At 42.6% G+C, this 14,159-nt stretch overlaps 1 protein-coding gene across 2 annotated transcripts in view; it reads right to left on the bottom strand.

Annotated features, from left to right (window-relative positions):
* The window catches only part of SYN3 (synapsin III), a 188,942-nt gene that overhangs the window by 23,034 nt on the left and 151,749 nt on the right, over positions 1-14,159 (bottom strand). For both annotated transcript variants that reach the window (XM_009086430.4, XM_050970016.1), the window contains exons 7-8: positions 13,747-13,809; positions 4,129-4,271 (exon numbers count right to left, since the gene is read on the bottom strand). In XM_009086430.4, the coding sequence (XP_009084678.1) occupies positions 4,129-4,271; positions 13,747-13,809 (206 nt within the window). The remainder of the gene's footprint in view (positions 1-4,128; positions 4,272-13,746; positions 13,810-14,159) is intronic.

Raw genomic sequence — 14,159 nt, 5'->3', positions numbered from 1 at the left:
GACCATGTTTAATGGACTGGACTGGAGGGGCTGAAGGAGCATGATTACTATGTTGAATAACTGTATTTTCATATAGTTTACTTTTGGGCCTGTTGCCTTCACCCATCATCCATTCTGCTGCCCTAGTTCCTAAGCAAAAGAATGGATTCCTCCTCAAGCTTGGACTGTCATTAGCCCTTTGATTGCCTGTAAGGTTAGTGTTCAGTCTTCAGCCTTTCTTTCTCTTTTGATATGGGATTCTTAGGATTATGTTTTTCAGTTCTGCAGTGGGAAGAACCACTCTTTGCTAACATTTATTTTTAACAGAAAATTGCCCTACAATGACAGAGGGCATCCAAAATCCCATTAGTACTGATGGGAACTTCTGGAGTCTCATTAGTGACGAGATTATTTGACATTGGGGTTTAGAAAATGTACCTGGCATACCAGATGTAAGCAGCTGTGTTGTCCCTAAGAAAATTAAACCACAGTTTGACAGTTTTACAAGGAAATTTGGCATGGGTAAGCTCCCAAAATAAGAACTCTGCTCAAGCCATTGGGCTGATTTGTTGAACTTGTTTATGCCTATCCAGCTTGAGCCAATTTTTGGCATAAGATTTAAAATATATCTCTTTGCTGTATTCCTAACTTTCCTGTTAGGGAACCTTGCTGTTTTGAAACTGAAGAGTTTTATTTGAAGCCCACTGGATCAGACACCAAACCCTACACCATAGCCTCTGTCAAGATCACTCCCTTCCAAGCAAGTCTGAGCAGTTCAGGTGTCAGCTGTGCCCCCAGACTTACAGAATCACTGCATATTCACAGTTGGAAGGGACTCAAAAGGATCATTGAGCCCAACTCCTGGTCCTGCACAGCACCATCCCCAGGAGCCACACCATGTGCCTGAGAGCATTTTCCAAATGCTTATTGAACTCTGTCAGGCTTGGTGCTGTGACTGCTTCCCTGGGGAACTGTTCCAGTGCCCAACCACCCCCTGGTGAAAAACCTTTTCCTAATATCCAACCTAACCTCACCTGACACAACTTTAGGCAATTCTCTTGGGTCCTGTCTCTTGTCACCAGAGAGGAGAGATCAATGCCTGCCCTTCCTCTTTCTCTTATGAGGAAGTAGTAGACTATGATGAGACCTCCTCTCAGTCTTTTGTTCTGCAAGCTAAATAGACTGAGTGACCCCAACTGTTCCACATGCAGCTTCTTTTCTATTTTCTTTTTTGTATTGTATGAATTGAAAAAGGAGACTTAAGACAAAAAAAAAAAAAAATTCCTAAGGATGTCCTGCCTCAAACCCCATTTCTCTTAGGGACTGAAAGGCTTCCAACCACCCTAAACATCAAGGGGTCACATAATGTACAGTCAGTATATTAAAGAGAAGGACCCCAGACCTTTAGAGATCAGTTACTCAAACATATTTGTGACCACAACACCTTCAGTATTGTTTAGGAGAAGTGAATGAACGAGCAGATCAAGAGCTCTTGATGTCCTATCTCAGTCTATAAGTAGTTCTAGTTTAGACTCAGTTGATGTGGAATCCCCTACAGAGCACATTGAACTGCTTTGGAGGTGACAAGTCAAAAATCCCACTCATGAAACTACAAAGGAAGGATATTACCCCCTTATTAAGAGCTGGTGGCAAGAATAGCCCATGTCTGAAAGTCAGTAGCTGCTGGCTTAATTCAACGTGAACAACATTTCATGAGTCTAAACTGGAAATGATCCTGCTGTTTGCCTCTGGTTGGGGTGAATGTAGAAGCATAATTTCTGCCCCAATTTCCCCTGTAACAAGAACTGTTTTCATGTTTTCTCTTTACCAGTATTACAAAGGCAGTCAAATACACTTGGTGGAATTTTAGGCATTTATCATATGCTGCTTATCTGCTGTTTCCAGACTGGCTCAAGGCATGGACAAAGTAGGAGTTTGTTAGCAGTGTAAGTCTGGAGTCACTGCACTGAAGCCAACGGGAAACCGAACTGAAGTCTTGGGCCATAGGCTGGAAGGAAGTGCATTGAACATCTGGGGCAGGGAGGAATGCACGACTCACCTTGCAGCATCCTCCCTTTGGCAGATGCTTGGTGCAAAGTAAACATATTCTGGAGAATTTCAGTGCAGTCTTTTCTCAGTAGAAAAGGGATTTTTAAAGTCTATATGTGTGGGTGAAGGTATAAAATTACTGAATAGATTCCATGGCTCACAGATCAAAGCAAGTCACTTAGTATGATGCTACTGCAGATGCTGGAATTGCCTTTAAGGCTGAGATTTGCTAGCATGACTAATGGTTTTGAGTCTCCTATTTGGGACACCAGTGAGAGCTCTGATATTTTGGGTGCTTTTACCTCTGTCCTTGGACATACTATGGACTTTACCATAGAAATAACCTATTTTGTCTAATGCTGGGGCAGAAGAAACAGTCTCTGGAGGGACTGACTATACCACTCTCCCAAGCTCACATCCATAAGTGGCTCTCTCAAATCTAACTCAACCTCCTGGGTTAGCAAGTCACTGAGTGAATCTTGCTATTTGCTTTCTTTGCTAATGAGCTTTATTTCTCATTAAGGTGTTCCCTGCTCATGACAGTTTTCACATTAAAACATTTTTCTTTAGCAAACAATTGTTTGTGCAGCTATACTCCCAAGTGGGATTAGGTTTTAGTGTGACTGTTTTCTTTCCTCAATTATCTGGTATTATTTCTGATCCCTATTCTGGATGAGTGCATGTTGAGTGTGAATAACAAGTGAGGAGAGAGTATGGTCAGGCTAACTTGGCCTTTGTTTCAGTTAGAGGCAGTTGGGGAGCAGGCTCTGGAGCCAAGGCTGGGTGTATTGGCAGGAACAGGGAATTTTAATTGATATTTTAAACCTTCTTTCCTTTGGCCAATTTGAGCAGACTCTCTGAGCTGTTAATGTAGTATTAGGCAATTGTGCTATTGTTGACCTGATTCAATTACAAATAAATTTTCTTTCACTGAGATCACATGAAGTAGGCAAGGGTCCCCCATGTCCTTCCTTCCCATGAAGAATGTACCTCAGTCATTATCTAGTTTTCTTAAACATCTATGTGCTAGGAATCCAACTGGGAATTTTAGGCAGTTAAAGCTGAAAAATGTGTGATTGTGTACATTTGATTATCTTGTTTAACTACATTTCAGCAGAACTATGGCCTAGGGATTTGCAGACATGGACCCAAAAGTCAGTGTTGTGGGTGTTAAGTAACATATGCAATTTATCTGGCGACCTGAATGGAACTGACTACTTGTCCAGAATTCTGTGGTTGGATAAGGAGCTTCTGGAGAAGCTGTGCTGTGCGGCTTTTTTCATTTACTGGTTTGTAGTAAGAAGAAATAGGTGTCTTACTGACTCATGTGGTTACACCTCTAATGTAATGGTGACTGTTGAAGTTTGGCTGGATGCTTTTTAAGACTTTTAAATATACCAGTGTTGAAGATTGCTGTCATGCCACCTCTCTCACTGCCCCACAGGGCAGGGAGGAGCTTTGGGGCACCCACAGAAATGTTTCACCTTCTCTCCCTCCTTTGTATGCATCAAGGAGCACACATGCAAAATGCCCACAGAAACTCTGTGTGCTGCCCCGAATGAGGCCGTTCATACCTGGTGCTCTGTGCCCCTCGTGTGAGGTGTGCTGCGATCTGCTGCTGGGGAGAGGATAGAGTGCTGCTGTGGACTGAAAGATGGGGTGCTGCTGTGGCCTGGACACTGTAGGACTCCAGGAGTTGCAGCTAGTTCAATCTTTTTTATTTTTTTCTCCAGGTGGAAAGTGGGTGGGTTCAGCTCCCACTAGAGGGTACTTGGAGCTGGAAGATTTTGCTGGAAAAGATGAGCCCTTCAATAACAGGATGGAGAGGTGATGGCCGAGCACAGTCATTGTAGTGGGAACTAACTGAATCTCATGAAGACAGACAGAGATTTACATTCCAGAAACAATGACCTGACAGTGACTAATAGAGAAGATGATTGGTGGATGAGGGATCTGGGTTCAGAGGTGGGAGGAGAACAGCAGGGTTATTCTTCAAGGAAATTAAGTCAGCTACCTACTCCTGTCCAGAGCACCGAGCAGTCAATCATATCCATAGCACTCTCTCCTCCCCATCTCGCTCTGGCATAGCCATGCACTCACATGTAAGCCTTGTAGTTGCTGCCAATTTTCTGGATTCGGATGTCGTATTTGGAGTCAATGAATGGCTCGGTGGTGGCATAGGTTTTTGCCATGGCTACTATGCTGGCCATGTCCCGGAAGTCGTGCTGGTTCTCAATTTTGACCTTGATTATCAAAATCCAGTGAAAAAGAGACAAGAGGAAAAAGAACATGAATGCTTTGTGAGCAGAAGTAATTTCTAGCACAATGTCTATTATGAACGGCACAGTTAAACCCACACAGACATGGCCGAGGACAGAGCAAGGCTTCTGTGATTCAAAGAGAGAAACTTCCCAGAGCAAACCAAGCCAGATCAAATCCATCCCATTCTCCTTCCTCATGCACCAGCCCTGGTAATCCTGACACCAGAGAGGCAGCTAGACCTTTGTCCAAGTGGCTCTTGCTAATGCTCCTTGCTTTAAGGATGCTTCAGAAAAATATTCAATCTCTTAAGAGGTATTACTTCATTCACACTTTGCAACTGCTATTTCCCATATTGGGACGGATGAAAACAGAATATTTTGGGTGGTCAGGAAATACAAACCAATTCCAGGAAATCAACATGAGAGCTGGTTGTCTGTCACCTCTAGCCTTCAGTTCCCTGTCATTTCACATTAAACCACTCCAGACTTTCTTTGAGGAGTGTAGGTCTCTTGGCTGGACATAAACTCTGAAGGAAAAGGATGTCTCTGGGGGAGTTTTTGACTCTTGGGGAGACTTGCGTGAGTGTGAGGCAATGGGCATGTGGGTAGGACAGCTGGTTGGGTGTTGGACTTGAGTCTCACTTGGAAACAAATGAGCAGTTGAGACCTATGAGCTACAGTTTTTCTGAGAAGCTGGCTTTTCACAGATCTGTATTCAGTTATGGGAAATGCTCTGTATCTTAATTTAAAAAAAAAGTGTAATGAGGAATGACCAAAACAGTAGAAGTTCTAATGATATACTCAAACCTCTACAAAAGCTCATTGATGCGGGAAAGCAAAACTGAACAAGCAGGTAACAAGAACATAGTGGACAACATGACCTCGCTCATGTCTTTAACCAGGGCCTTTAGTATATCGGCAAACACTTGTTTGGTGCATCATGGAAACCTGTACGAGTCTTGCTCCTTAGGGCTGGACATTAACAGGAAGGGTGGATTAATTTGTGAAAAAAGACCACAACTGCATGAAAAGGATGAGCAAGTGAGTGACTTTCTTTATGTTATTATTCTCAATTTGTCTTTTGGAGATGCTTTGAGACCACATCTGGGGATTGCAACCCTGCTTTGCTAAGTGTGCACGGATGGGTGACAATCCAAGGGTCTCTTCTCCAGAAGAGCTTTCCAGCTGCGTCACTGTGTGTTAAAGGAGGGTGATGCCAGACTCCGTGGAGCCAGCTGAAGGAAGCATGTGCAATGGTATTTGGTGTTTCTTCGCAAAGAACAAACAAGTGGTTTTATGTATCTGCTTTCAGCCATGGGAGGGTGGGAGCCATCTTCACTCAGGAACAGAGAACAAGCTTGTTGCTAATGTGTTTTACTCTGTTTAGATTGTTTTGTGTAAGTGCCAGCTTACACATAGAGCACATACAAAGATTTGGCCACATCCTGTTGCAGAAAAGCTTTCAAAAACAGAATGGTTGTGGGGAAGGTGAAAAGTGCAACCAGTTTGACCCGTGACCATTTCTAGATGCCTGAATAGGAAAAAGAACTCATCTTTGCTTCTCCTGTTACAGACCAGCAAATACTCCTAGTCCTTCTCCCTTTTCCTGTGGTGAGGGCTGTGCTCTCACCATCCAGGAACTTCTGAGAAAAGGAGCAGAGGGTGATCACAGTCATCTGGGGGAAGGGAGGGTAAAAAAAAAAAAAACAAAAAAAACAAAAAAAAAAAAAACACCCAAAACAAAAGGAAATAACAAATATAAAGGGGATATGTAAAGGCAACCATTACATGGCATCCATGAGGAGCAGCCTTGCTCTAGACTGTGTTGCTGTGTTGTTTCCCTTTCTGTCTGAGTGGGGATGTGAGAGGAAGGGTGAGGTGGTAGGAATGCCCTGGAGGCAGCGGGGAGAGTGGGAGAGGGAACCCAGAGCTTGGACTTGCAAAATACCAGAGAAAACAATGCAGGCTGTATTGGAGCTGGGTATTTTTGTTGCACTGATAAGAGCTGCCCTGGGCTGAATGACATCAAGCAAGAGAGTTACACCCATATGAGATGATCACAGGAGGGACCGCAAGGGCAGGCGACACTGACACGGTGTTACAACATATTCTCCTGAACTCTTTTGGGAGTGAGAAAATACAAAAGCCATTATATAATGACCTACTTGGAACAAGGACATTTGTAGGATTTGAAACAAAGTGCTGTGCTTGTGCAACAGATGTCTTTGGGCCCAAACTGAAATGTTTGCATCCTCAGCCCAGGAACATTTGACCCAGAGCAGAGGAAAGGATGCAGCTCCCCGCTCTGGACTGGAATTAGACCATATTATATTGCTAGAAAGGAGCTCATCTTGTTAAATGTGATGTTTCCTTAAAAATATAGCATGTCTGGAAAGGAAGGGTCCATTTTTCCTCCTCCTCCACCACCCTTTCCCTTGAGGCAGAGAAGGAAAGCAATTGAAAATCTCTCGAATGGGTCTGAGGACTTTTGGCTGAGTTAATAAAGAGGGGGAACTCACCAAGGACACAAAGTAAGAAATGAAAAATAAAGATGACTCCCACAGTGCTACACCACTGCACAGTCCTCAGAAAACAGCTCTGGCATCTTCCCCGGCCTGTACCAGAGTACTTCCCATGGAGTTTTCAGAAAAAGCAACTCACAGAAGTCCCCTTGTAGGGGATCACAGCCTTATTTCCCATCAGGCATCAAAATAATCACCACACCAAAGCTGAAATCTGAGCCACCATTTGTTAATTGTTAGAGCCAGCCAAATTTGACAAAACAACAGCCGTGTTCTGGGTTAATGCTGGTTTATCCCAGGGTATGGTTATTACTTCATAAACAGGAAGCACTCAAGTTACAGTCAAATTAGATTTATTTTCCTGCCTTATCTATTGAGTCCCCCATTTTATTAGCTTTCTACATTTAAATTTTGTACAATTCATTTCCTCCTGCCTTGTAGATGTCAATAGATATCCATTTTCTTAACAGGAGAAAAAATCCCAGACATAGCCAAAGCCAGGGTGGCTGTGGTGTGACACCAGAAGGCATTATTTTGGAAGGTACTATTAAAATCAATCTAGTGCAAAGTTACCAATTTACCTTACAAGAGACAAATCTGTCTTCTAAAATGGCAGGTTGGCCAACACATGAAACTGATAAAAGGAATTGAAAAGAAACCAACAGGCAGCCATTTTCCCCCTTTCTCTTTTATTTTGCAATCCTCTTAGGATAAATGCTATATCCCATTAACTCCATAGAGGAGTGCAAACAGTGGCTACAAACACGGCCCCTGTCCTGGCAGCCTGTTTGCTTAGCTGTGCTGGCTGTTTGAGCAGCAATAGACTAATTCTGAAGCCATAAGTTGCTGTTTGCCGTAGCATTTTAGTGACCTGTTAAGAAGGGCTTGGCCCAGTGTATTGACAAATGCCTTTTCTGAGTAAGAAAGCTCCTCTTTTCCTTCTGGCTCTCTTCTCTAACCCAGGCACCAGTGATGCCCTAGTATGCTCCCTGTTGGAAAGGGGAGTCTGGCTGTTTTGCTGGGGCATACACAGATGTGACCATCCCTTTGCCCTGTGGTGCCATCTCAGAGCCTGATGCCACCACATGACCTGCATCTGGTACCTATTGCCATCCTCAGCCTGCCTAAGAAGCGCTGATCTTTCTGCCTTTGGCTGGAGAGCAATCCAAAGGGCAGGTCATGAAGAAACACTCTGCTTCATCCCTGTTGCAGACCTTGTTTTGAGACTTTTCTTGCAAGGCATGGTTTTGTATTGGTTCTGGTAGAGTTAAAACCCCACTGTGGCAATTTCCTGGGCAGTCTGAGCCAGACCTCAGATCTGTGAGCACAGGTTCCTTTAGTGAAGGATCTGTCTGGGTAGAGACTTCTGCTTCCTCTGTCTCACAGTTCCCTAATCTACTGCCTCTTCTACATCCCAGATGTTCCTGGACACCAGGGTCCCAGGGCTACAGCTCTCCTCCCTTATCCTCAGTCTAAGCACTGCAAGGTCTTGCTTTGCAGTCCCCTTTAGCTTTCATTATGTGGCCACATGAAAAAATAATCGGTTAGCCAAAGGGCCATCATTATTTTAGTCTCCTAGGACTGCCCTGGCCTTGCCTTTCTTGAGTGTCATCCAGTGTGAACTCTGCTTTTGAGGTTAACTCTGCCCTACAGGCTAAATACACATCACTGGAGATAACTTGCAGAGGCACTTTCTTTGTCCAAAACGAGGTTAGAGCCAGGTTCAGCTGGAAGGTGAGTGTCCAAGGCTGAGCCAGGGCTGGACTTGGCAATGTGGTGTTTAACTTAGTCTTGGTAGGCTTGTGAAAATGCATGGTCTGAGTGTTTTCCTCCAGAGGAACTGGTGCAGCCACACAAAGCTTGTGATTTTTTGTCCATCTCGACCTGCTCTCAGCCTTTCTGTAGGGACCCTACCATCTTGGGATAGTGGGTCTTCAGGAACAGTTCTGTGCGGGTGGTTTCCTTAATGTCTCCTTTCCTCTACCCCAAACTATGCTCTTCTCAGAAAATACCCAATCCAACTGACACACAATCAGTTTAGTCCTAACTTTGACCCACCCCAAAATAGTGAAGTCACAATAGCATCTGCATTTCCTTATTATCCTCACACTGAAGTTCCCCATGTGATGCCTTTAATGCCTTGAACCTTCCTAATACAGAGCCCAGGTCTTGGCTGCTGTGGTCCTTGGTGCCTTGGGTCAGTCACTGTTTCCGGTGTTCAGCAAAAGCTTTCAGACTGATGTACAAGAAATGGGGATATTTTTGCTATTTTCAAGACATTTGGAACATCCTCACTCATGAGTCAGTGGGAATGCAGTGATTGGGCTGCTCTGTTGTGAATGAATGTTACATGTCAAGTCATTATTTGTCTTCTCTAAAAGAAAATATTTGTTCCTTGACAAACTGAGGCAGCCTTTTCCCTTCCTTTCCCCTTTAGCACACTGGATTTTCAAAGCTCTCACTTTTGGAACATTCTATTTCCAGTCTCAAGAGAGACAAGGTGACGAGCTGTCCTTCCTGATAAAAACCTTTCAGTACTTTTACATTACAGAGTGGCTCTGTTTAGTTTGTGCTATATTTATACCAGGGGAAAAAAAAGAAGCAGAGAAGTCTTTCCCATCCAGTAAGCGAGAAAATAACTCTGACCATATTATTTTGAACAACAAGTTTTTCTTCTACAATGTCATAAATTCATCCGAGCCAGGATTTGTACTGGGAAGGTGTTTTCATAATTATGGGGCAGGAAGGGACAAGAGTGACTCTTAAACTGACCTAATTAGAGAGGTCTAAAAATGAAGTAGGAGTAGGAAAATATACATATATATATATATATATATATATATATATATAATTGATATAAATATATGTAAAGTCACATGAACAGACTCTTTGTAGATATGGCAGTTGTTTCCTTCTCATGATCTGATCAGGAATAGGTGAAGAGGCTCTTTGAGTGAATTTGCAGTACTGGGCTCCGTTCCTAGGGCACTTTAGGGTCATGTTAACACACAAATGGCAAATACTAACACACTCAGAGCTTTATTCTTTTCCATGGGCTTTGGCATTATGAGATCTGGAGTCAGGAAGAAGTGTTATTCCTTTCTCACTGCAGTGCTGTCCCTATTCAACAGAGACCCCCAATAATTTCGGGGGTAGGTAGGCTCAAACTACACAATGCTTAAAAATGGCTTGACCTCTAAGGAGCTGCTGGGTAAACAGCATTTCTGTTCTGCACAGGCAAAGACATCTCTCAGTGTCCATCCACGGTTTTCCTGGAAGATTCCTTGAGTACTGTTGATCCTGTGAGTCTGGGCAACTTAAGTACAACATGAGAAAGGCCCTTCTCTGCTGACTCCACTGTAAACAGATGTCTAAGCAGTATTTCTACAAATATTTTATTTCTATCGATACTGCACAGGGCCAGCAGCACAGAGAGCACTTGTTATGATCTTTCAGTGCCATGGAAATATGAACTGATCCTAAATTTTGGAAGAAGAATAATGATGGTCATGGGAGGGGCTGAGGGGCACATGTCCTGTTTTTAGATTAGAAGACTGTCTGTTCCTGGGTGAAGGCTATTACTGGTGTCTCTGTTCAAGACAATAGAGAAACTATTGTTTCTGCATTTCCCAATGGAAATTTCAAAAAATGCCTGTTATTGCAAATGTGTTTTCTCCATCTCCATGTGCACCTCACATGCACACATCACTTGGCAAGAGCATTTCTTTCACAAATAGTATAGTGCCACCCCTTTTGGCTCTGATCCTGAAAAATAGCTGCTCCTCTCCCAAGCTAAAGACAGTTATGGTGACCCACCCTTAAGAGAAAGGCAGTCAATAGAGCCCATTTTGTACAAGTCCTACTGTGGTTATTTTTAATTTTAGCTTTCAGGATTCTTTGTCCAGCCCTCTGATAAAAAAAGGGGTGAGTGAATTTTGTGAAAATTATGTCAAAACAAACAATATGTGAAAATGAAAGTGTATTATAATTATGCTCCTTCTAGCAATTATTGCAAAATAATAAACATTCAGCACTTACACTTCCAAGAATGTTATGAACATTAATTTGCAATAGGTATCAGGTAATCATTATAATTCCTCTGGTCTGTAACACAGAAAAACTGAAGAAAACTGTGAAATGACACAAATCTCCCTGAAAGCAGCTGGTGAAACTCTTTGGGGAAGAGGCATTTTCTGCATCCAGAATTCTTTTGGCTCCTGGCCACTGCCTCAGACAAATAAAGGATAACAGTGCCTGGACTTCCCTTTGCTCATTCTTCTACATGTTGGTGCCTCCCATTACACATGATTTTATCATTAATAACAAAAATAAAAAGTAACTACTTCCTGGACAATATCTGTTGTAATAACACTGTAACCTGAATGCTCACATCCTTTGAAGCACCAGTTACAGGTGGCTTGCTATCTTGGCATCATTTGTTGCAGTAAGTACTATTTTAATACTCACGTGTGTACTTTGGCTAACACATTGGTTATTCTATCTTTTGTTTCTCCAGTCACTGGTTTAATACAAAACATGACCTGATGCAGGTGCTTTATTAAAATTTACTTTGTTGCGCACATCAAACCAAAAGCAAATCTATCTCTTTTCATATTATCTATATTTTATAGTTAAAGACCTGCTATTTCCTGCTATCATCTCTACTTCTGAAAACCAGTGCAAGGAAATAATTTAGCTCTCTCTCTAATCTCACTGGTTAATGCTTTTGTATTACGATGGTTAAAAACAACATAATGTTTTCTGGGAACTTCCCTCTTCTGCATTACTTTATTGTAGGTTTGCTTTTTTTTTAATCTGTAGGTGTTACTTTTCTAGTATACCCCTAACTGCGCTTCCCTGTATTTCTCCTGATATTTTTTGCAGTTTCTTTTGTCAGTCCTGCTTGGGCTTGAACCTTACTGTTTCAAAAAAGCATGAAACAAATTCTTGTTACTTGTGTTTTAAACCAACTGATTAATTCTTAATTTTATTTTTTCTTTCTCTCTTTTTTTTGCTCTGTGCAATGAAATGCAGTGAGACTGAAGAGAGAAAATTTAATCAGTCTAAATTTTCCTTGCAGCTACTTGTGGCTGGAGAAGGGCCCAAACTAAAACCATAAGGTCAACAACCCTTGCTTCCTATACCTTCCCCATCTACTGAACAAAGCAGTGTTGAAACTCTGTGCCCAAATGCACATCCAGACTTTGCTAGTAGTCACTAATTTCATAATGGACTAAAGTAAACTTGGCTTCAGACCAATTCTTTCTTCTAAGATGCTATCTGTTAGCTTATCTTTATCTGGAACGACTTCCTACATACCCTCCTTGTACCTCTGAGTACAATTGTGCCAGGAGTCTGAATAGAAACTCTCTTCTTTCTTAACTTTTTGACAGCAAAAATCAACATAATTAAAGAATAAAAAGGGAGGGAAAGTATGAGGTGGAAGAAGATCTGGTGTGTGCTGCAGAAGACAACAGCTAAATGTTCTGCTGAGAGTTTTGTCTGGAAATGTTGTTCAATTTTGGAGTACTTCTCTCTGATTCTGCCCTAATTTCTGTAGCCACTAAGGATCCTTGGTGCATGAGACACATGAAGCCCTGCATTACAGGTGAAATGGCAGAGCAGTCAGAGACATGCGGGCTTGCAAGGTCTCAGGGGAGAGGTTTTCCTCCTAGTTTGTCCTGGTTGGTTTTTGCTAATTAAATGCTTCCTAGGAACAAGTTAGTGGCTCCCTATAAGCATCTCTAGACTGTCTGCACACACTCTAATTCAATGACACCTCTGCCTGCTTAACATAGGCAGCACCAATATATTAACCAACATTTCCTGCTTATTTACATATTTGTTCCTTGATGCTGAAAGCCAGCTCCACCACTGGCACAGGGATCTGTGCCCACTTCCTCCCCAGCAGCTACCATCCAGACAGGGGAACATTGCAACCAGAGCAAGAAAGATTATTAGATGTTCCATGTGCAATCCAGCAAGCCAGAAAGGGCTTCCGTTTCCAGAGCCCAAACAAACAAACTGTACCAAGTTTCAATTTGGTGTAACTATACATATTTTTCAGGCAAAGTGTGAGGCCAGGAGAAGGTCTGTCTGCTCTAGGGAAGCACTGTGACAGGCATATGAGTTACGAAGTTCATGTACCACTCATTTGGATTCAGAGATGATACCTCAATTTTGTACTTCTGAACAAACCAAGTTTTAGACAGATAGGGGAAGTCTTTTGAAAAGATATATGGAAGAAAGAGGAGACTCAAGTACAGCAGGAATGTGCGGGTGATGACCCCCTGAAAGGGGAGCCCAGTCACCCCAAGAAACAGGGGCTGCTAATTCACTGGGGGAATAAAGATCCCAGAGAGCCTGGGAAAAACAAATTGGTCCTTCTGGGTAGTGAACTGTTTTTCAGGATTCCTTGGCAGGCAACCAGCTACTCTGCTTTGTAAGGTCTTGTTCTTCCTTGCAAGGAGGAAAAAAATAACTGAAGGGCTCCCATTTTTTGAATAAGGTCATCATAATGCACTCAAGAAGCCCAGCTCCTCATTGTGAGTGCTATGGGGTGTAGCTGCACTTTACAGGTGCTTGAATAAACAACACTACCACTTTCAGGAGAAAAGAAAATGTATAAAAGACAAGCCTAATGACTTCAGCCCAGCCAGCTTTTCCCCCACACTTCACCAACCCCCCCTTTCCGCATCCCAGACAGCCTCCAACCCAATCCCACTGCCTGTCTCCAAGTGCGTGACAGTGGGAAAAGGCCTTTTCTCCCACAGGAACAGCCAGTGCGACCCAGATAGGTTGTGGGGAGGTTTAACCCCTTAGCTGACTGGTCACATGCCATGTGTAATCACAGGAATACTGAGCCACATATGTATCTGTTTCCAGATATATATATATAAATTTTTTTTTTTTTTAATTTTTTTCCTTTTACTTACCTTCCCCATTCCAGCATGAGCATGTCCCAGCTTGACCACTATAGGAAAATTTGGAGTTGAGAGCTGAAAGACAAAAAGACCCTTTCATGAGGTTTTTTTTTTTTTCTAGTCACGGTATTTGGAATAATTTTCTTTTATTTAGTAGCTTTTACCTCCTTCCTGGATGCTGTAAACTATATAATAAGGCCAAATAAAGTTTGCCTGGATGATAGGGCAGTGAGCAAATAGTGCTTTACTGGATCCCATATGATTGAAAATGGAGGCCGGGCAGAGTTCCTCAGATCTGACCCACTTCTGCCGTGTGATAGCAGTTTTCCCACTCTGCACATAAGGATTTATATACACCCATATGCATGTAAAACACTGTTGCACTTGAGTAAGTGAACATTCAGATACTGATAACACCTGAATGG

Source organism: Serinus canaria, chromosome 1A (genome assembly GCF_022539315.1).
Source record: "Serinus canaria isolate serCan28SL12 chromosome 1A, serCan2020, whole genome shotgun sequence".
Lineage (NCBI taxonomy): Eukaryota > Metazoa > Chordata > Aves > Passeriformes > Fringillidae > Serinus > Serinus canaria.
Note: the sequence above shows the minus strand (reverse complement) of the source record. Positions and strands in the feature narration are given on the sequence as shown.